General features: G+C 33.4%; 2 protein-coding genes across 3 annotated transcripts; one reads left to right on the top strand and one right to left on the bottom strand.

Moving 5' to 3' along the window:
- Positions 1 to 185: 185 nt before the first annotated feature.
- Positions 186 to 9,664, bottom strand: LOC123684462 (zinc finger and BTB domain-containing protein 42-like). 2 transcript variants are annotated; one of them, XM_045623736.1, is made up of 5 exons: positions 9,480 to 9,664; positions 9,032 to 9,410; positions 8,621 to 8,914; positions 3,636 to 3,852; positions 186 to 650 (listed from the first exon to the last, which is right to left on the bottom strand). In XM_045623736.1, the coding sequence occupies exons 2-5, from the start codon at positions 9,395 to 9,397 to the stop codon at positions 367 to 369; spliced, it is 1,161 nt and encodes a 386-aa protein (XP_045479692.1). In that variant the 5' UTR covers positions 9,398 to 9,410; positions 9,480 to 9,664; the 3' UTR covers positions 186 to 366. The 2 variants fall into 2 exon arrangements, with proteins under 2 accessions (XP_045479692.1, XP_045479701.1); XM_045623745.1 differs by lacking the exon at positions 186 to 650 and adding an exon at positions 985 to 1,952.
- A 4,855-nt stretch (positions 9,665 to 14,519) lies between these two features.
- Positions 14,520 to 23,974, top strand: LOC123684451 (activin receptor type-2A). Its single transcript, XM_045623725.1, has 10 exons — positions 14,520 to 14,889; positions 14,993 to 15,192; positions 16,030 to 16,186; positions 16,258 to 16,391; positions 17,402 to 17,560; positions 17,643 to 17,865; positions 17,950 to 18,151; positions 19,638 to 19,893; positions 20,553 to 20,733; positions 21,657 to 23,974. The coding sequence occupies exons 1-9, from the start codon at positions 14,838 to 14,840 to the stop codon at positions 20,730 to 20,732; spliced, it is 1,563 nt and encodes a 520-aa protein (XP_045479681.1). The 5' UTR covers positions 14,520 to 14,837; the 3' UTR covers position 20,733; positions 21,657 to 23,974.
- Positions 23,975 to 24,222: the final 248 nt, after the last annotated feature.

Raw genomic sequence — 24,222 nt, 5'->3', positions numbered from 1 at the left:
ATAGAAATCTCCTCTTCTTCAACAAAATTAAAATTTTCAATCATCAAATATTTTTGAAGCCCAGTTAATTTTGTTTAACTCCTGCTTTAATTTGTTCATTGCAGTGATGCGAACCGCAATTTTCTTCATTATTCTTATTTAGAAATTCATAAATGGATTATCTTCAACTCAAAAATTCTAAAGAATTTATAAATAACAAAATTTTATTTTTCATTCTTTTTAAATTATAAAAAAAAATACATAGTTCTGTGAATAAATAAAACAACTTTCTCATTTTCAAATAAATACTCATTTTAACGATATGAAAAAGATCAAACTTAACAAGAAAACGAACTTAAAATGAAAATTCTGATCATGGGGTAAAAATTAGGAACTTTTTTTACTCAAATTTAATGCCGTCATCGGGGTAATTGGAGGTACTTGTAGTCTCTTGATCACATCATTTAGCTGTGGGTGATTATGCACAGTGTGCGTAACAAGCATAGGCCCTTCCATTGTTACAACACATCCATCACAACTGTAACTCTTTTTCTTCACACATATCCACATATACCTATTATCTTTCGCTTTGCCTAATGTGTACATGTGACCATTGTGTATCAGAACTAAGTGACCTTTACCGCTTCTTAAAAAAAATAATCTTCCTCCACCTACAATATTTCAGACATATGAGATTTATTCATGTAAATGGTATTGTCAACAAAAAATTTTATTTGGTAATAGTCCAATTCAAATTAAAAAAATTAACACCTAAAATGTCATAATATAGAAGTAGTGAAAAGCATCCATAATCTTTTTTGTAATAAATCTTCAAAAAGTAATTCTGGAAAATTTCCAAGAGGTATAAAATAGCCCAACTAAAAACTATATTTACCAAATTAATCATTCGAGGAATTTTTTCGTGCAAAATCTTGTATGAGTGCTATATGCATTCTAAAATTTTTATATGTATTGAACATTATTAAGGGTCAATGAAAAATTATATAGTAAAATCTTTTTATTTCCGATCTTAATTGCTTGATAAAACTCACTTTATACTTCAAATACATAAATCTGAAGTGTATTATTATACAGATCTGAATGAATCGAAAATCAGTGCAATCAATAGAAATAGCAAACAATATATTACATGAGTTTCAAATCAGATGTAAAATTAAATCCGGGATACCAGATTAATAAGAATCAGTACATAAAAATACTTAATACAAATTCAAGTTTATAATTTGGCTATACTTAGCATCACTGTCCAATAATATAGAGAAAAATATAAATACTTTTAATTACTGATAGAACTATGAATGAATAAATAAAAAAAAATCAAATTGAGATCCAATAACGAAAACTACTAAAGATTTTCAACATCGTAGTTCTCTAGAATTCAAAGTATTAAAATTTCCCAGATGATAAAGATTTCATGCAGGCAAATTCATTAAAAACTTTCAAAAGGTATGTCATTTACATATTAGTAAATGAACTTTATTGAAATAACCTTCATTCCTTTCCAATGTCACAATTGAAACGCCCAAACAAATAAATAAATTGAAATAAAAAAATATTTCTACAACAAATTCGATTTTGGTCATATCCTCAACAAAAACGAAAAAACAAAATCAACAGTCCAATTCTCAACATACAAAGTCTCTTCAAATTTTAACATTCTGACTAAATTCATAGAGAGGTCTGCCATAAAACTTCTTGTAAATTTTCTATAGGAACTTCAGTATCCTCTTCAGGATTGAAAACGTCAGGAATGACGGCATGAGTATGCATATAAGGCCATTTCACAATATTTCCGTTCATAGTCCAACATACCGCTTGGCATTTGTCAGGCGTTCGACTGTTTTTACAATACCAGAATGCCTTCCCTTTGTATGTACTTTTTTTGTAGAAAACATGGCCGTCTACAATTAATCTTGGATTGCCTCTTCTTCCCAGGATACACTGAATGGTGCCTAGAGATTAAATCAGGTCTCATAATTGTCTACATCAAGTTAGCTGTGATTCATGCCAACATCTACAACTATCTACACTCCCCACCTTGTTTTTCCACCTTATAATTTTTGCCCAGCCAAATTCAGGATTAGTTTATCATCTAAGGGGAAGGAAAACTGAATACCTATTTTTTCCCATTTTATAATGATGACAACGAAGTAATAGTATCTTCGACCAAAAAAAATACATGATTTTCAATGTGCATGCCGCGAGTATATGGCCAATCAAAATGTTGCTTCTATCTCTCCTGTATAATCGAGAATTGTTTTATGACAGTAATGATTTGAAATATATATATATTTGGGAAAGAAACTCAGCTACCTGAAGTGTTACATCCAAAAGGATAATTTCTAGAACTCGTTTTTTTTAAATAAGGCAGTTGTCCGATAGTCCAAAGGTTAGGATCCTATACTCCTAAATCCAATATTGCATGCTTTAAGTGTATTGTTTTGACCTGTTTCACTTTTCAAACATAGAATGTACTATGGTGTAATTGTTGAAATCAATAAATATTATTATTATTATTAAAATCCTAGTTCAGAGGTACAATTGAGAGTGCTGTGCCTCAAATTACTATGGATATTGTAACAAAGCCTATACAATAGCCTATATTCAATACCTTTTCTGTAGAAAGATTCGTTTTCAAAATAGGTTTCAACCTTCAACCTCGGCAATTTCCTCTTCTTTAGAGCCAAATTTAAAGTCGACATTCCACCTTTAACCATTGTTATCCATGGAGTAAAGTCTGATGCCATTGCTTTGCTTATATAGTATTGCTTTCTATCAAAATAGTGTTTTATCGAAACGTTTTTATCTATTTTTCAAACAGCAACAAATGTGAATGAAAAAATTCCATACACATTGTAATCGGTCTATCTCAATTCCGAATTGTTGTAAAGTGATTTAAATGCAAAGTAGCAAAATGGTCTCGTAGAGCTAGTTCTTTGTAGTGCCTATCTGAATGTTAGTGGTACACATGGGTTGAACTTCATTTTACTCTTCAACCTTCTTGAAATTATCACAACAGCTGAGGAATGAAACTATTTTCACAAAACATTAACACAAAATTTAGTCAAAAAAATTATTCCTTCAAGGTGTAACACTTCTAATATTGTTGAGTATAGTTTCAGATTAACAAAACACTTTTTCCCCATAACCTATCATGTCAAAGATCGAATGTTAAAAAAAAAAGTCAAGTAGAATGAATGTTTTTGTTAACATTAGGGCTTATCATTGGTTCATTGATTTGGGTGAAGCATTGATCTTCGGGAGTTCTCACAGATTGAATAAAAACCATTAAACAGAACAAATATTTTGAACAATTCACGTAATGTGATTATTTTTTTTTTACTAATGGAACAGAAGATATTAAAATATCTTTAAAAGATATTATAATACATTTCTGAATCATAAAAGCCAAGTTTTTATCACCTGATGGCATTGGAATTTTTGACATAATTTTTTTTTTCAAAAAATAGTCTTAGGCCATATTATTGATGAAGATATCAAAACACTTTCCAGGTTAAAATCAAATATTACTTGAGGAATAACCAAACAATAAGGGAGTATATTATACAATAATTTACAAGCACTAATAAAACCCTAAAGCAGTCTACTTATTAATGAAAAAATACATTTCTTACCTGGACTAGATGTATCTGGGGGATTGGCATTATCAGAAATCCAACCAGGAGGCATTGATTCCATAGAATGATCTCCTGTTTCCAGTGACTGGGCCATCAATGCATTCATGTCAAAAGGTTCTTCATCAAATGATTGTTGAGTACTATCATCATCATCAGGATGATCTATAGGTTCCATTTTTGGTTTTAGAAGAGGCTCAATATGGCGTGAGGAATTCTAAAGAATAATAATAATAATAATAAACGCAATTTATTGACCCAAGGGCCAAATGGCCATCGACAGTATTAGTCCTACAGCCAGGTAAATTTACAATATGAGAAAAATATGAGATTAAACAATGTTTGTAGATAAATATTTTGGAGATTTAACATTTGGACGGAAAGCAAAAAAAAAAAAAAAAACATTATCTTATAGTGGTGAATCAACTAGATTTCGAAGTGGTAGTCATTGATTGGCATCTTCAGTGGGCAGGACTGTCTCTGAACTCCTCAAGATGTTCTCTGATGGTCTTTAGAGGATATTTTGCTCTGGGCATGGAATGCTGGTTTCGTTGGATTAAATGTGGTTCCAGGATTTCCCAGTTGTTCGGCCTTTGGGCAAATTTCATGGACAGCTTCCTGATTCTGTCTGCTATAGGCTCAACCTTAAGCAACTTATACAGCAATGGGTTTGGAGGATTGTGTAACGGATTATTTGGATGGCGAATTTTGGTTATTTTTCTCATTGCTGTTGTTTCTGCCGTTTCAAGTGGTCTAATGGTTGGTCTCCTGCAGCCCAAGTAAAGGTTGTGCCCATAATCCATAAGAGGTCTGCATATACTTTTGTAGATAATGGCTGCAGTCTGTCTGTTAATGCCCTTATCCTTGTAGGTAAGACTGCGGAATATTTCAGCTCTGGAAATTACCCTTTTTTTAACTGAATTACTGTGGTATTTGAAATTCAGCTTTTGATCCAATTGAAATCCTAGATATTTTAGGTTAGCTTTAGGCTGTATGTTGTGCTGGAAGATTGTGATGCTTGGCGAATAACTCGTAATTTTATGATTGAATATTATTAACTCAGTCTTAAGGGGGTTCAATTGTAGTTTCCATTTCTTCAGCCATTCAATTGTAGCCTCTATTAATTCTTGTAGAGCATTAATAACTTGTGGTAGGGTTCGTTTGTGGGCAACTAAGGCTGTATCGTCAGCGAACTGGAGAACGTATTGGTGGAAGTCAACGATTGAAGCGGGCATATCATGGCAGTAGATTTTATACAGAAGAGGTGACAGTGGTGAACCCTGAGGAAGACCTTTTTCGATGGTGAACGTTTGAGATTTGTTGTTCCCTATTTTTACCCTTAACTTTCTGGCAGTGAGGAATTCCTTTATGATTTCAATCATATATGTGGGTACATCGAGTTTGTACAGCTTGTAGAGTAACCCCTTGTACCATACACTGTCAAACGCCTTTTGGATATCTAAAAACAAAGCAGCGGATTTCAGGTTGTTCAGTTTGGCAGTTTGTACATTTGATGACAAAATTGTAAGTGGATGGAGGGTAGAGCAGTGCTCTCTGAAACCAAACTGGTGAATAGGAATGCGCCCTGCAATTGCTTCAGATAGTTTGAATTTCACGGTTTTTTCAAATAATTTTCCGATTGTTGGCAGTAGCGTTATTGGCCTGTAGTTGTTTATTTTCTTGGGGTTACTATTGGATTTGTGAATGACTATAATATCTCCTATTTTCCATTCTGGTGGGAAGTATTGTTTGTTTAGACAAAACTGAAAGATAGATATTATGAAAAGGTGGACTTCAAGACTTAAATTTTTCACCACCCTCCATGATATAGAGTCAGGACCTGGAGCTGTATTTTTTTGACTGTGAAGGATGTTAAAGTATTCTTCTTGGTTGACCATGATATTGCTTGTTTCTTCGGAATTTTTTCTGAAAAATTTTTCATTCCAGTCGTTTACCATGGAGTCAGTGCATCTATCAAAGTTGTCCTGTGGCGTACCATTATAAAATTTTGAAAAATGTTCTCCGAACAACTCTGCTTGTTGAGCATCGGTGTTATAAGTTATTCCATTTTCCTCAATAGTTTTAATACGAGGAGCTTTTTTGTATCCAGATAGTTTTTTTATTTCTTGAAAAAAACGTTTTCCTTGACAGTTATTAATTTCTTCGCATGCAGCCAGCCATTTGTTTTGTTTATAATCTTGGATAAGCCTGTGAATGTTCTTATTGTATCTGTTTATGTGTGTTTTAAATTCTGGTTGTGGATTACACTTGTATTCACGGTACATTCTTCTTCTAATTTTAATCAATCGAATGATGAAGGGCGGGAGTTCATGTGCATGGTAGATGATAGGCCTTTTCGGAGTGTTATCCAATGTGCTGATTTCCAAGGTTTTTAGAAAATCAGAAATCACATTCCTGCCAAGTGGCTGGTCACTGACATCTTCGATAAATTTTTCCATACATGTGTTTATCTTTTTTATGTTGGACTTATGGAAATTGTAGTGGAGATCGTCATTTATTGAATTGTTCAGTGTTACCTGAAGTTTAAATATAATAGCTTGATGGTCTGCCCCCAGGTCTGGAATGACGTCGATTGTCTTCAGGCAATTATCAAGAGAGTTTGAATATATAATACGGTCTGGCGTGCTGTCGTTGTTATTAGGCATCAGGAAGGTTGGAGGAGTTTTCGCCATTATGCAGTTAGAATTTTTCAGGAAATCCTTGAGCTTTTTGTGTTTCGCTGCGGTGTTTAAATTGAGGTCGCCGATTATGATGCAGTATTGGTATCTAACTGCCATATTGAGAATAGTTTCTTCTATTTCGCCATTGGGATGAACATACAGTAAGAAGACATGTAATTCCTCGTTTTTCAGTGGAAAAATTATATGTAGCACTTCGTTCAAAGGATTTCTGATAAGGGGACCATTGCACTTTTTCATATTGAGAGAAGAATGCGACATTGCCAGGCTACCACCTCTGGTATTTAGATTAGTTATATTGCCATCATGTTTTATAATGTCCCAGTTCCTGTAACTTATTTCATGTTGAGGTTTAGTTTTAGTTTCAACAAACAGTGCCGACTTGATGTTGTATTTTTCAATAGTATTATTGATGAGGTATTTTTTGGGTAGGTAGCTATTTACATTGCAATAGATGAAATCCACTTCACAATCGAACGTTCCGGCTCATATTTTGATGGACTGTCTCAGTCGGGGAATTAGGCTCGTCGAGGTCTAAATCAAACATAAGTATGTAGACCCAGTTGTTTCCAACGAAGGTGAGGGCTGTGTCAACATTATACTCAGAGATGAATTTTTTCTTCAATTTTTCAATTAGATTTTCTCTATTCGAGTTTTTAGGGTTGTTCAATTTTGAAATATAAGTGTTGACAATTGTATCGTGAATGGTAACTGGAGCGTGAATTCTTGACTTTTTACAGATTTTTGGGTCGATTTGGTTGCTTCTTTTGTTTAGTGTTTTTACTGGTAGATTGGGAATGCCTTCAATGGGTTGAGTGGGGCGCTTAGGGCACTTGAAAGACCAGGCCTGATGATCTGTTGAGCCACAGCCGTTGCATTTTGGGGGGAGATTTGATTTGCACTTATTTGTAGAATGTTCCTCATTGCATTTCAAACATTTGGTGGGTTCGGTGCAATCTTTGGTGCAGTGTGTGTACTGCAAGCATTTGCTGCAAGGGAGCGGTGCTGGATCTGGAGCATTGCTTGGGTATGCTGGATAATGTCTGCTTTTGTAGAAAACACCCTCATTTTCTCGTAAGTGTTAATGTTTCCGGTGATAATTCGTATTAAGGATGTTGGTGTGTTAGTTTGCTTGGAAATGATTCGCTTGCAATATCTGAACTCGTAGTTTGCTTTTTTCAAGTGGTTGTTTAATTCTTCATCATTGATTTCTTTTTCAACTCTCGCAATTACACAGGAGTAATTTGGAAGTGGAAGGGATCTTTCCTTGTTCCTTTGGATGTAGGGTGTAGCGGTGGAATATTCGTTAATTTTCTTACTGTTTTTCATTTTCTTGAGCGTTTCTTCAATAATTGCTTTTGGGGTATCTGTTTTGAGTAAAAATCCTTTTTTCGTTTTCAGAATTGTATCCTTATTTTGCGGTCTTTCCTTTTCCCATATATCCGCCATTTGGATTCTGGTATTGATATTGGTGTCTGTATTTATATAGTAGAGTGAATTGTATTTTTTGTTAATTATGTCTTTCATTGTTTCAGAAGTAAGTGAGTTATTATTCTTATGTTGTTCATTCAAGTTTATATTTTGATGAATTGTAATGTTTGGCACTTGTTCATTCATTGTTTGGTTTGTAGTTCTGGTCTCTTTAGTATTTTGAGTTGCATTTTTATTGGATGGAAATCCCTTAAATGGGCCATATTCTTCTTTATCACTACCTGTGATTTTGTTTACTCTGGCAATGTTTATGTTTTGAGTTGATTGCGGGCGCACACGTGTGACATCATTGGAATTCCCAGTTGTATTATCCTGATAAGCGACTTGTGTTGATTCATCCTTTCCCACAGATGGAAATGCGAGTTTTTTAGATTGTTGTTGTGTTGGCGAGTTAGGATTTTTTTCTCTTTTCCTTTTGTGATGAACTGATCTCCATTCCCCATTATCATCAATCTCCATTTCAGAGTATTCACCATCACTTGAAGAATTCATGACGGGTTTTATATTGATTTAGTGCGAAAATAAAATACTTTGAATTAATTTTCCGATAAACGCTGTGATAGACGACCGATCGCGGCAGATGCTACACATGGAATGTCTAAAGAATAAAAATTTGTTAAATGTGATATTTATAGGGCCAGTTGCACCATTTGCCTAAAAATTGATTACTCTCTGGTTTCTTAAGAGATATCAGAAATTAATCGATGTTTAAATGTTAATCAATGTTTAGGCAGATATTACTTATAATCTTTAATCAATAATCAATAACATTGAAAAATTGTAACTTATGTTTACCTGTACTTGGGAATGCTGTAAAGGTTGTTGGGTATTAGGAATAGATTTTTGAATTTGTTGAAGAGGCTTCTGTGTTAATTGTTCAAATGGTTTCTGTACTAATTGTTCTTCCAAATGCATTTTTTTGGCTGGAGGGGTAGAAGAAGATGGCAAAGGAGATTTGACAGCTCTCTGTATTGGGCTACTATTTGGTCTCTGTAAAGGCTGAATCGGTCGAATAACTTTCTTCACAGGCTTCATAGGTTTCTTCATCATATTTTTTTGGTCAGAGAAGCTATTCATTCCATTCGTATCCTGTAGGTAGATGTTATAATTGTACAATATTTGTACCTACTTACAAAGCTATTCATTATATTTGACTTGTCTAATAAATGGTAACTTTCTGAAATTTTGAGAGAATTATATACTCACTAAATTAGGGGAACCATTATCTGTAAGACCTTTCACTCTGAGAGTCTCAGCCACCCTCATGAAGGTTGGAATCTCTTCTTGACCAACACTAACTTGGCCCTGATACATGAACTGTAGCAAACTGCATAAAGCAGTATAATTTACATCCTGTAGAATAACAATGGGATGCTTACAAGGATTTATTCTAAAAAGTTCTTTGAAATAAGGACTACAAACTGATAATACAGTTTTGTGAGCTTTGATGTATTTGCCTTCAGCTGCTAGGGTAACATCCACTAAATCCTCTTCTTTATAGAGAGCATGAAATCCTGAGCTTAAATTATGGTGGAAGTTATTCCAACATAACGAAAATTGTTCACCTTCCATATTTATAGACTATCTAGATAGCAGAATAAAGTAACCATCTTTGTTAAAGAAACAACACTTGAAGGGATTCTTATGAACTTACCTAAGATTTTCCTTCAAGTCAAAGGACATATGAATTTGAGGTAATATATCTTTTATATTGATAAAAACAGAATTTAATGAAGCTTTAATAATAAGTTTTCAGTAATAGTATAATAGGATCTTAAATCCTAAGACTTCTCAACTTCGAACTTCCATATTTACTGATTCTAACAAAAACTCAAAAGCCGCAAACATGATACAATGAAAAGAAGAGATATGATACGTAGCGGTTCCAAATTCGTCCGATCCGCGCAGCATGACGTCATCTTGTGAGTTATTCATGGCGCGCTTTAATATTAGCAAGTAGAAATTTGAAATATTAGTTGTTTGGAAGGTTTTTAAGTTACTAGTTGGATGTGATGAAAAATTATCGAACTCAAAATAAGTAAATGCAGGGTGTCCGTTTATATTTTTCACCTCTCCTATAACCTAGATGCCGCAAAAAAAATTGTGTCCCTCCTTGAAATGAGAATGTTCAATGGTTTCTCCTCTTGAACACTAAAGTATTGAACATTGGCGTAGCGTGGGAGGCCTTTGAGGCTTCAGCCTCCCTCTTATGGCACTCTGAAATATGTCTGAAAATTCGTATACAGGGCATTAAAATCAACATCAAACAAAACAAAATCGTATAAATATGCTCCAAAAACCTCCCCCCAAATAGAAGACCTGTCATATATTTGGATCAATTAAAAAAGTTTGATATATTACCCATTTAAGTTCTATTTTGGTTCTCTAGAAAACTATACATATCAAATACAAGAGTAAATTCAATTTGTTTTCAGTTTGATGTGTTCGCCTTCATCATTTCTTGTTGTATCGTTTATTGACCATCGTTGTCATTAATTTGTATTTGTGATATTGTTTTGACTGTGATTTTATTTAAGCCTTGAAAAAGAGTAAAATTTGCTCGAAACGTCGGCCAATCGAAAAGGATTGTTTACTGTCACCCAGCCCTACAAACCACTAACATTTTCGTCTATAGTAAATTCAACTTTTAGTAGATTAGGATGTAGGTGCAGAGTTCAAAATATAATCGCACGACAGTCTGTACCTACTGTGTTATATAAACAACAAAAATGTATCAAGTATCAGTATTTATCAAGATCTGAGTTTAAGTTTAGGTCTTGTAACTAAGGCGACAACAATAGTAACAAGGCTGAAAACAATCATTACCTAACAACTAGACTTAGACTAACCCTTGGTTAATCTTACTATTATATTGCAAATAAAACAATGTTAAAACTCAGTTCATATATTTATTTCATTATTTTTTTATATTTTCGTTTTCTAGAAATATCAACATTAAGCAAATCATGATTCAACTGCCTCATTCTAAAAAACATTCGAGAACGAAAAAACAATAATTTGGTCTTCTCTTCACACAACACATGAGAACTCATTTCCACTAATTTCTTCAAATAATTCTTGGAGATCAATAAACTGTCCTTATTTACAGATCTGAATATTTTCTCAAGTTCTTCCAACTGTATCATGAATTCTGAAGATGGCTTTGATAAGCCACCTTCACTCAAATGTGAAACCCAAGTATAGCTCGATGTTGAAGTTGTAGAGGTAGAGGTATCAAGATGTTTCATTTTATAGCAAATATAACCAGCCAGGTTTTCCAATCCATCATACTCAATATCACTCAGTTCAATATCAACTGAGTTAAGTGTTGTTGAGTCACTAGGCTCCTCAGGTTCTTTGTTGTCGTCAACCGCTGAAAAATAATGTCCACATAGATTAACTTCCTCAATAGGTAAATCAGGAGTATCGTCCTCCTCAACGTTGCCAAAACTTGAAAGAGAGCCCTCATTTCTACCGAGAATGTAGGACCTCAATCTGTATTTAAACTCAAGGGCATCTGGATGATCATGAAGCCCTCCCTTAGCCCTTATAACTCCAAAAAAGTTTTCCAAAACGTCTTGGTTTAGCCTGTATGTCAGAAGGTATTTTGTGGAAAATCTTGCCTTCAGATGCTCGAATAACAATCTCAAAGAGGTATTTGTCATAATTACACCTAAAACAAAGAAAACTAGAAAATTTGATCCTTATGTAAATCCAAAGTACTGATTATAAGTCATATAAAACTCTTATTGCCAAATTTTGACCTTCTTCTTTGTCGTAGGCATCAAATTTCTCCCAAATTACACTTTGAGCTACAACCCCTCTGAAAAACTGCAATATTCTTAAACAAAATTGACAGAGAATGAAAGCAATGTTAGATAACTCATCCATAAACACCCCTCTTTTTTTTCCTCCTCTAGCCACGTCACTTAGTTTATGTATGTTTATAGAAAGCTATAAAGAAAAACTTTATTACTGTACCTACCTTTTTGAAATGGAAGTAAAGTTCTTTTGCCCTTCACTCTCATGTTCTCCATAGTATGGTTCATTTTAGTGAGTATACTGTCTTGTGTTCTTAATGCAAGTCCATAAGCTTTGGTTGTATCTCTACTGTCACTTTTAGGAACTCGTACATTCAATATATCGAACCAATCATTCACCTTAAAAGGCATAGGAATAGCTTACTATTTTTTAAGAAGATGGAATTAAACAAATAATATAAATACCAGTTTGAAGAATTCTGCACATTCTACCCAGTTTGGTTGATTTATAGACCCCATTGTTCCACATCGAGAAATGGCCATTGATATTGTATGTGAAAATAACTTTGTGGCATGTTTTACTTTTTGACGGGCAGCTCCTTGTACATTTAAGGACTCTTTTGAAATTTTGTGTGTTATTCTCAAGTCAGAAGTGCTTGTGACTTCCAAGAGTTGTTCAATTGTGGTTTTATTTATTTCTTTCCCATTTACTATGAACCCATAGTCAACAAAGTGATTCCTTATTAACTTCATTAGATGGGGAACATCAGCAAATACAAAAACAGGTTCACCATTAGAAGGATTTGTGAAGCTAGTGTTATTATGTTTCAAATTCAGTTCACTATGAAGAGATCTATTTCCACCTCCCAGATCACTTACCATAGCCACAACTTGAAAACCTGCAAGTAATTATTTAATAAATTGTTTCATGAAAAATTAAATTATCCAAAAAAGCATATTAATTTACTAGAAATAATTAATTACCTGAGGATTCCACAAAGGTGATTATCTCAAATAATTTCTCTTTAGTAAGCTTGAAATCATAATCATAAAATATAGGCTGCTTCCAACTTTTGAAAAGTCCCCTTAACATTACTACTTGTGCATAGCTGTATGGCTTCAAAGTTTCATCCTTGACTTTGTCGTATAGGTAACATTTTCTAATTTTCATTTCATCAAATGATATAACACACACATTATCCAGAGTACTCATATCTGATAGCTTCATAATATTGAAAACACTTTTTAATATTCCAGGAGAAATTTGAATTTTTCTGAGCCAGCATCGAAGAGTGGATACTGCAGGGAAGGGATACCCTTTCTTCAAGAGCAATCTGTATGATCTGGGACCAGCAGAATATATTACAATAGCTTTTGAAATGTCTTCGACAGACCATCTTAGGCGAGCCTTTGATCCCTCTAGTTTTTTTAGTTGTTCCCTGCTAAATAGATTTCCAATAATATCTTGTTTATGTTCCAAAATTTTCAATTTTTCTTGAAGGCTAGCTATTATTCTGTCACGATCATCTACTTGTGTGTCAGTATTGACTCTAAAAAATAGTATTAAGAAGGAAAATTAAAACCAAACCAAGAATACTAGAACTTCAAACTACAGCGGCAAATTATGATGAAAATATGAAATATGTACCCTATTTCTCGAGTAGATACATCTACCTGAGCATCTACCAAATCCTCTTCTTCATTAATCGGATGATATTCACTTATACTAAAGTTAACGCTATCACCATCCAAAACATTCACTCTACAAGCAAAAAACACCTATTATTATTTATTGGATATTATACATGCAAGGGACAACTGAAATTGACCAGCAAGGGTTAGTTAATAGACATGCTAGGAGGATATTGTTTTTGCCAACAGCTTCAAATTAACGACTGTAAAAACCAATCCAAACCAAACCAAATTAGTATACAAATAACCCAATATCTATGTGCACTGCTAAATATTATACCTCAAATGAAAAATACCAACAAAATGATGTATATATGTATATCTAATGATAGGACATAATGTACAATCCCCAAAATAACTTACTCTTCCAAAACAGTTTTTATCAACTCCTTTCTTTCCTTTTCTCGTGCCCTATTCTTAATGCGTTCTTCCCTGAGAGATGCACTCTTTTCTTGAAGTTTTTCAGATTTGCTAAGTAGCGATAAGTTTTTTGATGGTATAGCGTCCTTTTTTAGGGGTCTATATTTTTTTGGCTTGTATCCAAGCAACTCGTGCTTCAGGTTTCGCTCATAATCCTCATCACAAAAATGTTTGGAGCAAATCCGAGCAGTTTTCAGGATAAATTTGTCTTCTCGTTTGCAAATATGTTTCCATTTAGCTTCCAATTCTTTGTCTTTTGGGAAGCTGAAGAACTTCGTATCAGGCGAAAATCCTTTCGCCTGATTGTCGACACCACATCCAAAGACAGCACACCTCATTTTCTTGAATTTATTCACTGAAAAATGGCTTCGAAAATGAAAAAACTATCAAAACCACACGTAAACTACGAATTATGTCCGGCCACAAAAATGTGTCGATTGTCGATGTGAGTAAACATTGCGCCGAACTCACAAGGTGACGTCACTTATTGGAATTAGACACGCCCACTGCTGCGCGATATCATATCTATCTTTTTTATTCTATCATGAGCCGCAAAAAAATATTTGTAGTTCGTACTACTGGTTGCATAATTTACTGAAATTTCTGTGCCCAAATTACAATGTATAAAGTTTTACAATCCCTATGGGTTTGAAAAAAATGTATTCAATTCGAACATCATTTTTCAATTCACTATTCAATTGTATGCCTTTTCAATTCGGAAGGAAAATAGTTTTAAGCAGCTGGTTAAATAAAATTCCAATATCATTTAAAACATAGAAAAACACTTCACTCAAGTCTCTCCATCTCCATGTTCTAAATTCCATATTTTGTCAAAAAGGTGACATGTTTAATGGCAAACATATTTATTTATTCCCATTTGTTATTAAGATAAAGATTGTTTCTTCTCATTACGAATTCGACTAAATTATAAATGAGTCTACGTTTTTTTAAAATGTAATTGGAACTAAATACCGTGTTGTAACATACTGGTGCAATATAATCCAAGAAAAGAACTATTGTTTCTTGACCTAGGATAAATGTTTCTTTTGGATTTCAAAACAAATCAACAGGCACTTGAGAAATAAACTCTTTGGGTTTAGCAAAAAGGATTTGATTGTAACATTGAGCTTCCTAGAACAATGAGAGTCTTTTTCATAATTTTTGGAACTTTTTTCTGGGTAACAAACCAAGGTTAGTGTGGTAGTAGTTTTGTACTTGAATCTAATTGTATATCAAAAGAAATACTTATGATTATTTGAACCTCAAAAATCTCAAATTTCATTGAATTTGGCAGGTACTCGTGCAGTAGTAGCAAGCAATTCAATCCAAACTAGCACAAAATGTGAATTTTATAATCAAACCATGTGTGCTAATCCCAATGATCCTAATTGTAAAGATGTGGAAGAATGTGAACAGCCAGAAGATGGAAAGAGAAGTCATTGTTTTGTGGTATGGACTGAAGATGAGAATGGTGTGATGAATGTGTCTTTGAAGGTGGGTTGAATAATTTTTTGCCATAAAAATACAAATATTGCTGTAAAACAATTCAAATTATTATTTTTAAGAAGTTTGTAAGTGTAGTGTATCTTCGGTTTTCTCTACTTTGTTCCAATAAATTATATAATAATTATTATTTACATTTTCCAGATGATTATAGAAGGTTTATAACCTCTAGACAAAAAAATTTACATTATGCATATTTTCTTAAATTTTGTAGGTGTTTGTCATTTGAAGTAATCAATAATATTAATTATTTATCTTCTCCAGTATATACTGTGATCATCTTCTCAACTTTTGTAATATTTTCGGTTTTCATTCTTACACAATTTGAAAACACTGATCAGAATTCATTAGAATAAACGTGAAACTGAAAACAAATGCAAAAAGTCTGTAGGTAGTAAATGAGATTAACAACAGGTTTCATACCGATCAACTTGTTGATTGTAGTTTGAAATCAATAGAAGTGTCGAAATTGAACACAGAGATGATTTGATCTAGTAAATCACCACGATAAAAGTTTTTTGAAACCCGCCATAAGTGCTACTATTTGCCAAACGTAATTTTTTATCAATGGTAACGCAAATTTTCAAAAACAATGTGTATTGTCTTGAATAAACTCATTTTATTATTAATGTTTACAATTTTTCCCACTTAGAGCACCCAGGAATGTAAGTTCTTTATAATCTGATTAGGTCATTTTCTATAAAAATTTGTAAATGATATTTTTATATTGTCTTCAATGAAAAAGATATTATAATAGAAGAATAATTTAAAAAAATGTCTATGCAAAGTAATAATTTTCTATCTTTAATTATGATTTGATGAACACAGGGATGTTTTTTGGACAATGAAGATTGCTACAATAAATCTGATTGTGTGGCGAAAGTTTCAAATCCTGGTAAATTCCTCTTCTGTTGCTGTGAGGGAAACATGTGTAACCAGAATTTCAAATGGCTTTTAACTCCAACTGAATCTCCTCCATTGAGTTGTAAGTAGTGAATATTTCCAATAAAAATAATATGATTTAATTTTGTTTACGATTTTCAATTTTTTTTTCAGCTCCTATTCCTGCAATATCACCAGCTTCATTGACCATATTGGAAGTTGCCATCTTCATTGCACTTTTCTTCGTTCTCTTTTTCATCTTGATTATTTGCTATATTTGGTACAGGAAAACTAAAGTATTTAATGAGGTATGGTGTATAATTTATATTTCATATGATATTTTTTTGCTTTTGGTTTAACTGAAATCGGCGAAAAAATAATTTTTAACTCCCAATTGAAATTTTCATATAACATTTTGGGATGTATAGAATCTAAAAAACCAGCTTTTTACATAGACTAGTTATTCTTGAAATTTGGTTCTATAATCAATTATTCTCCAATTATTTTAGCAGTGCCATTACACCATAATAGTTATTTATAATACAAGTGCAGAAGGCATTGATATTCTTCCACGAGTTCAAAATTCAAAAACGAGCCACGAAGTGGCGAGTTTTGGAATGAGCGAGTGGTAGAATGAGCCTTCTGTACGAGTATTATACATTATTTTCTCTAATTCATTGCATTTTCATTGAAATTAATGAAATATTTCCATAAATATATTTTAGTGATTTTTGCATTGAAAAATGTTGGTTGGCAGAACTGATTTCTTTAAGGCAAATTGATGAATTGACAGATAAAGCCGTGGCGGAAAGTTCGGAGTACCAACATAGAATAATAAAATATAACCATGAAAACTGTGCGTTTCTGATATATTCTCGCATGATTTTGTTCTACAAGATGTGGAAGAATGAACGGAATAACCACAGAATTAGAGAAAACATTTTCTAGCATTGTTGCTAGACTTTGGATTTTTTCCTAGTTTTAAAATCAACATTAAGAATTGTTTGTAAATGCTTTGAATTTTTGAAAATGGTATAGTTCTGAAAAAAATTGTCAGGTTAAAAAATTAACAAAGCTGTGCCTGTCTCCTGGTGATGGAACACAGTAACAAGCTCTAAGTTTCTGAAAGGTCTCGTAGAGACCTAGGAGAGTTGGGATAGAAAACATAAATATACAGAGAGTTCATTTAAATTCGTGGTCAAGAGTGCTGTGGAGAAATTAGAGTGGATTTCCCTCCCACTAGGTTTATCATTTACTTTTTTTTTTATAGTAGTTCATACATTATGCTTACAAATGTCTTAGTTTATTTTTTTTTCAGTTGCCAACTACAGACCCCAGTCCATTACCACCTCCGTCGCCTTACTTAGATTTGAGGCCCATCCAGCTGATTGAGATTAAAGCCAAAGGAAGATTTGGTGTTGTTTGGAAGGCTAAATTCAAAACAGAAGAGATTGCGGTTAAGGTTTTTCCTGTTCAGGTACTTTATTGATGACACTTTTAAAAAGCGCATTTTAAAATCTTCTTCCAAAAATTTTTAATTCTTTTGATGTTCAATGTAGGATAAACAATCATGGGTGACAGAGCAGGAAATTTTCAAACTGCTCAACATGAATCATCCAAATATATTGCAATATATTGGTGTAGAGAAGCATGGTGACAATTTGCATTCAGAATTTTGGCTGTTAACTGCGTTTCACGAGAGTGGATCTTTATGTGATTTTCTAAAAGCTCATACATTGACATGGCCCGAGTTATGCAAGATCGCCGAGACAATGGCAAGAGGTGAGTCTAGATGAATAGAGGTGGCTTTTCATTGTCAACCTTTGTTTAACTTAATTTCAACTTTATTAATTTATTTTTTTTAAGGTTTGATGTACTTGCACGAAGCTCTTCCGGGAAAAACACCTGGGGAATTCATTAAACCAGCTGTGGCACACAGAGATTTCAAAAGTAAAAATGTCTTATTGAAGAGCGACTTGACAGCTTGTATAGCCGATTTTGGCCTTGCTATTGTTTTTGAAGCAGGAAAAGCCTGTGGAGATGCACATGGACAAGTTGGAACCAGAAGGTAATAGAAATGTCAATAATATAAGGTGTGTGAATGAGTCTTTCCCGTTTTTTTTCAAATTTTGAGCCTTTATTGTGAAAAAATGGTTACAAATGAATTATTGAAAGTATTGGCCATCGCTAGCTACAACTTTTCCCCATCTTTCTGGCAACATACGAATCCCGTTGCGAAAAAATTCGACCGGTTTGGCCTCTATCCAGTCATCCACCCATTTTTTGGCTTCCTCGTAGGAATGGAAGTGCTGGTCAGCCAGGCCATGCGTCATCGATCTGAAGAGATGGTAATCAGACGGAGCAATGTCTGGACTATACGGCGGGTGGGGTAGGACTTCCCATTTGAGCGTTTCTAAGTATGTTTTCACCGGCTGTGCAACATGTGGGCGAGCATTGTCATGTTGCAAAATAACTTTGTCGTGCCTGTCGGAGTATTGTGGCCGTTTTTCTCGCAGTGCGCGGCTCAAACGCATCAATTGTCGTCGATAGACCTCGCCTGTGATCCTTTCATTCGGTTTCAGAAGCTCATAGTAAACCACACCTAGCTGGTCCCACCATATACAGAGCATGAGCTTGGCGCCATGAATATTTGGCTTGGCCGTCGATGATGATGCATGGCCGGGTAGTCCCCATGATTTTCTTCGCTTCGGATTAGCGTAACGGATCCACTTCTCATCGCCAGTCACGATACGATGCAGAAAACCCTTTCTTTTATGTCGCTGAAGCAGCTGTTCGCAAGTGAAAAAACGCCGTTAGACGTCTCTCAGCTTCAGTTCGTACGGCACCCAATTTCCTTGCTTTTGGATCATTCCCATGGCTTTCAAACGCTTGGAAATGGTTGTTCGGTCAACTCCCAATGCTTCAGCAAGTTCTTCTTGCGTTTGACACGAATCTTCATCAAGCAAAGTCGCCAATTCTTGATCTTCAAAGATTTGCGGCCGCCCGGAACGCTCCTTGTCTTCCACGTCGAAATCGCCACTTTTGAAGCGTCGAAACCATCCGCGAACACTTGAATCATCGACACAACCTTCTCCATAAGCTTCCTGAAGCAACCGATGCGCCTCGGCAGCAGATTTCTTCAAATTGAACCAATAAAGTGAAACTTCCCGCAAATGACGTCGACTCGGCTCAAATTTCGACATTTTCACGATTTCAAAAATTTATGATGCGAAAAAATTTCAACTAATGTGTTAGTGTGGAATTGTTGACAGATGAATAAGCTTTGATTATGACATATGTAACCATTAAATACTCGCACAGTATTGGTGGCGCCATCTCTTACAAAAAACGGGAAAGACTTATTCACACACCTGATAATAATCCTTATTCAGTATAGGTTTGACATACTGCATGAATCATAGGATATTTGATGCTATAAATAATATGGCGAGCTGCCACTGCCTGTACCATGGTAGGCCTTGAATGAACTAACGCTCAAAAGCTCCCGACACCAAGTAGGTGTTGTTTTTTAAATTTATTTTTAATTTCCACAGATATATGGCTCCAGAGGTTTTAGAAGGTGCCATTAACTTCACTCCTGATGCTTTCCTGAGAATTGATATGTATGCCTGCGGTTTGGTATTGTGGGAACTTGTGTCTCGTTGCACAGCACAGGAAGGTCCAATACCAGAGTATCGATTGCCCTTTGAGGAGGAGGTGGGTCAACATCCAACTTTGGAAGATATGCAGGAATACGTTGTACAAAAAAAAGTTCGACCTACTATACGGGATCATTGGAGGCATCATCCGGTAAGTTACATCATAATATTTCACTCAAAACTTCCCGGGCGTAACAAAGAAATACACATTTCTTTGAAAATTCGATTTTATTCATCAACATAGTCACCTTAAAGAAAGATACTGTAACATACTGAATAAGAGTATGGTCTGTATATCGCCGAGAATTTTAGAGCGGTTACTAGTGGTTTTCAATGTTTCAGGTATTCTGGTATTCTATGCATCTTAGTTTCAGGTAACCTGATTCGTAATTATGGACCGCTTGACACTTGTCAATTAAATTTTTCATTGACAGAATTTTGAAGGTTATAAATGGTTGATCTCTTTAATTTGTGAATAACTAATAGTTCTTAATGGCTCTGAAGGGTATTTGTTTCATAATTAAAATAATAAAGTTTTTGAGTGTTAGATGTCATGGAGGTTACCGAACCTAACCAGAATAAAAGTATGGTTGCTCTGGTGACTGATAACCCACCGAAGTTTGAGAAAATAGTCACCGGTTTTTGAGGAATTTGACATATACGGACCACCAACTTACTAACCATAGTAACCAAGGTGATATACAGACCATACCCATAATTATACACATTCAAGACTATAGAGATACTGACGACAATTTGATATAGGTTAGGTTTTAATAAGGTGCTCACTAATTTTTTATTGAACATTAGGGTTTGGCTGGTATATGTGATACAATGGAAGAATGTTGGGATCATGATGCTGAAGCGAGACTTTCAGCCTCTTGTGTCATGGAACGAGCTATGCAGCTAAGCAAATTTCAGCCGAATTCAATCAGTTGGAGGATAGAGAATGACAAAAACATGACGCAAGTGAAAGAGATCAGTATGTGAGGTGAGTAAAACTGGAATGAAATATTATACTGACTTTTCTCTCTATTTTCGAAAAACGGAGATGTGTATATTGAACCAGTGAGCATTCTCATTTTTTCATTTATTGCCTGCAAAATATTCATCAGTAACTTTGGATGCGTTTTTAGTCTCATCAAAATGTCTAATAGATTAAATCTAAATCCATCAACTGCCAAACAATGGTGAAGTCTTTCTTCGATATTTTTTTTATAACAGCCCTCGAAGTATCAACTGAAATTTGACTACGTTCTTAAGTTATAATTCAGTGACAAAGTCCATGTTCCTTAAAGTGGAATTAATCATATAGAAAATAATAATAATAAACTCCCCAACAAAATTCCATAGCCATTTTTTCAGGAAACTAAATGGGAGATATTTCGAACACATAAAAGTCTTTCTTTTTCTTAAGATATTCTAAGTTTTAAACAAATGGTGCTTGTTGTCTAAGATAAGTAAAAATAAATCTCGCAACCATTTCATTCACGGTGTCATTCAATGATATTAACTTTTTTGTTGAGGCAAATACATTTTTTTTGAAAAGATAATTCTTACTCTGCAAAAGGGTCGCAGGAAAGACTTACTGCACCAAGAGTATGCTGCTGACAGAGATGAAAATTTGCAGAGGTTGGTATTTACTCACCTCTAGTTTCTAATTGGACTTTCACTGTTTGTGGAAGGAAGAGGGGAGAACGTTATCGCTTTCCGTTTGACTTTCGACATTTTTTATGTATTTCTATCTAGCATATTGATATTACATCCTGTGATGTTTTGTAGATTCTTCTTCTTGATACCTCAATAATTCATCATTTCATTTTGTAGTCAATCAACTTTTTTTTGAAAATTGTGTCAATTTTTGTTGTATTTCGTGATATTGGTTTTTTTTTGTAAGTTATTCTTTCTTTTCAGAGAACAAACACAGAATTTCTCCTGTACCTGCACTACTACAGTAATAAGTATCTGGCTCTTTCGCTAGCCAACGCTGTATATTGTTAGTAACCACACCTGCCTATTTGTACAATGAAATTATTTTGTTACAGTGATACATTTATGAGATTATATACATACAGCCATTCAAAGGTGGATGTTAGGTTTGAGATATCTGTCTTTGGAAGGATACTAAATTCTCGATAAGTTTTACTGCATGAATTAGGGTGTTTTATACTTATAAATTATTATTGAAGGAATTTTGTTTTATAATAGTTTTGAAACTATTATAATATTTGCAACATAACAAATTATTGAATTTTGACCTTAATATAAGTGTTATGGGTCACACGAATACGAAAATTGAATAGGGCATTATTCATAATGTAGTTCTGTATAAATGATGACCTTTCAAAGTGACAAAGTGATTATTAATCATTTGAACTTGATTTATCATCACTTATAAATAATTTAATCTATTAGGAAAATAATTCGACAGAACGATCTCTAAAGAATATTTTCCATAATGTGCGGTCATTTTTATTCAATAATTATTTTATATTATGTAATTTTTGTATTCATCAAAATGGACATTATTTTTACAGAATGCCTGGGTATTATATACAATGCCCTATTAATTATATCATTCATGACTGAACTCTTCATTAACTGATTCTTTGTCAGCAATATTTTGAACTTTGAAATTACGCACATATATGTATCTTTTTAAACTAATTCTTGAATTTCATGTATTGAATATTGAGAAATGATAACTAAGTGATATATTTTGGACATCATTTTAGTGTTATTGAATATTGGTATCCCTTTCTATCAGATATTTCATAGCCCGTCCATTTCTCCTAATACAGTGCCAAGAAATATTTATTAAAATAGGTTGTACTATATTGTTATTATTTCAATGTTCATTCTAGGAAAATTAACTACAATTTCTTGTATATATTGTGGGAATATTTTCAAAGTGTTGGGTATTGACGATTTGGATGTGATTTGAAAATAAGGAAAGATTTAAAGATTCGTTATATATTCAATGGTAACATATCAGAAATAGGTTTTTTTGAGACATTACTTCAAGCCATTTTAGTGCTTTGAATTTGGGGAGGGGGTCGTTAGTTCTGATGAAATAGATGTTGAGAGGCTTCTGAAATTAGGAATTGAGTTTCAACTTCATTTTGTCATCAGTTGTTTTAATACAAATCAATATCGTGATTTGAAGTTAGAATGAATAATAATACACAGAGGATAAATCAGATGAGCTTTAAATGTGACATGTGTGATATTAAGGTTAGTGTGCAATTTATTTGAATTGGACTATTTGATATACATACTGAAGATAATTTTTATATAGTAATTTTTGAGGTAGTTTTAAGAAAATTTATCAAATATTTTGATATGCTGTATAGGGAATTATCAAAACTATAATACTGACACATGTGGAACTGAAGTTGAGAAAAGTCAGTTAATTTTCTTGGAATGAATCAGTCTGAAAAGATATCGACGTCACAAACTCGTAAATTATTAAGCTGTTGAAAAACTGAATATCAAGGTAGCTTTACTAGTAGTATTCTTATATGAGGACCCTTTTATGGTCCTTTGTTTTAAAATTGTCTTTTTGGTCAGATACATTTATCATGTGAATATATCCATTTATCGGAAGCAATACATATATGAATGTATTGACTTGGTTTGTTGTTTTCAATGATAAACCATTTTTTAAGAATATGGATTAGGCAACTTGTTATTTATTAGTACCTTCTATTTTTCCTTTTAATATTAAGGATGGAAACTAATGATTGACTATTTAGTGTTATCAATATATTGGAAGTTAATAATGTAATGTATTCTAAGAATTATATTTTTCTGTAATTTGAATCTCGGTTCAGGCTAAAATAGGTCAAATACTTGTACATTGATTTAGTGCTCAAAAACATGAATTTTCTATGAAATAATTTTTTATTTCTTCATTCAGTAGGACGATTTATTAAAAAATACTTAAGTGGTTACTTTTCTTGACAATAATTTTCTTCAATAAGTGTTATTTCTCCACTTTTTGTTGATTACAGGAAGCCATTAATAAGAACCAATTCAATTCTTACATAGTGAATAATAGTTATTCAATGAAATGTATTGTTAACCAATGTTAATATTATATTTGGAATAAATCACTGTATATTTGTGCACTATTGTAAAATTCTCATATCAATTGGTTAATAATAGCATTAGATATTGGATTAGTCTGTATCAAAACATCCATGTACTTTCCTAATGAATAATTCAATTTTTGTTTGCATTTTCTTATAAATCCTTTTGTATATTAACACAATTATTCCCCACATGAAAAACAATTGAAATCTATAGTTCTTTGTGAGAGGCCACATATTATCAGTAAGTAACGGAAATAAATGGATGTAAATGAGTAAAAACTTAAACATCTGAACGAATAAACAGTTCCGTGTAATTCCTACTGATGTGTGGAGATAAAGATATTTTCATTCCTTTCTGTTGTGTATTAGTGAAGGGTCTGCTTATA

The sequence above is a fragment of the Harmonia axyridis genome, chromosome 1, assembly GCF_914767665.1.
Source record: "Harmonia axyridis chromosome 1, icHarAxyr1.1, whole genome shotgun sequence".
NCBI lineage: Eukaryota > Metazoa > Arthropoda > Insecta > Coleoptera > Coccinellidae > Harmonia > Harmonia axyridis.
The sequence above is the reverse complement of the archived record's forward strand: the minus strand, read 5'-3'. Positions and strand labels throughout refer to the sequence as shown.

What these genes read in the sequence shown, in the direction of transcription:
- LOC123684462 (XM_045623736.1), bottom strand. Translation starts at nt 9,397, where the DNA reads ATGGAAGGTGAACAATTTTCGTTATGTTGGAATAACTTCCACCATAAT. An exon ending in ATAATGGTTCCCCTAATTTA is followed by an intron (nt 8,915 to 9,031) that starts GTGAGTATATAA and finishes ATCTACCTACAG; the next exon opens with GATACGAATGGAATGAATAG. An exon ending in TACAGCATTCCCAAGTACAG is followed by an intron (nt 3,853 to 8,620) that starts GTAAACATAAGT and finishes ATTATTCTTTAG; the next exon opens with AATTCCTCACGCCATATTGA.
- LOC123684451 (XM_045623725.1), top strand. Translation starts at nt 14,838, where the DNA reads ATGAGAGTCTTTTTCATAATTTTTGGAACTTTTTTCTGGGTAACAAAC. An exon ending in TGATGAATGTGTCTTTGAAG is followed by an intron (nt 15,193 to 16,029) that starts GTGGGTTGAATA and finishes TGATGAACACAG; the next exon opens with GGATGTTTTTTGGACAATGA. An exon ending in CGCCGAGACAATGGCAAGAG is followed by an intron (nt 17,866 to 17,949) that starts GTGAGTCTAGAT and finishes ATTTTTTTTAAG; the next exon opens with GTTTGATGTACTTGCACGAA.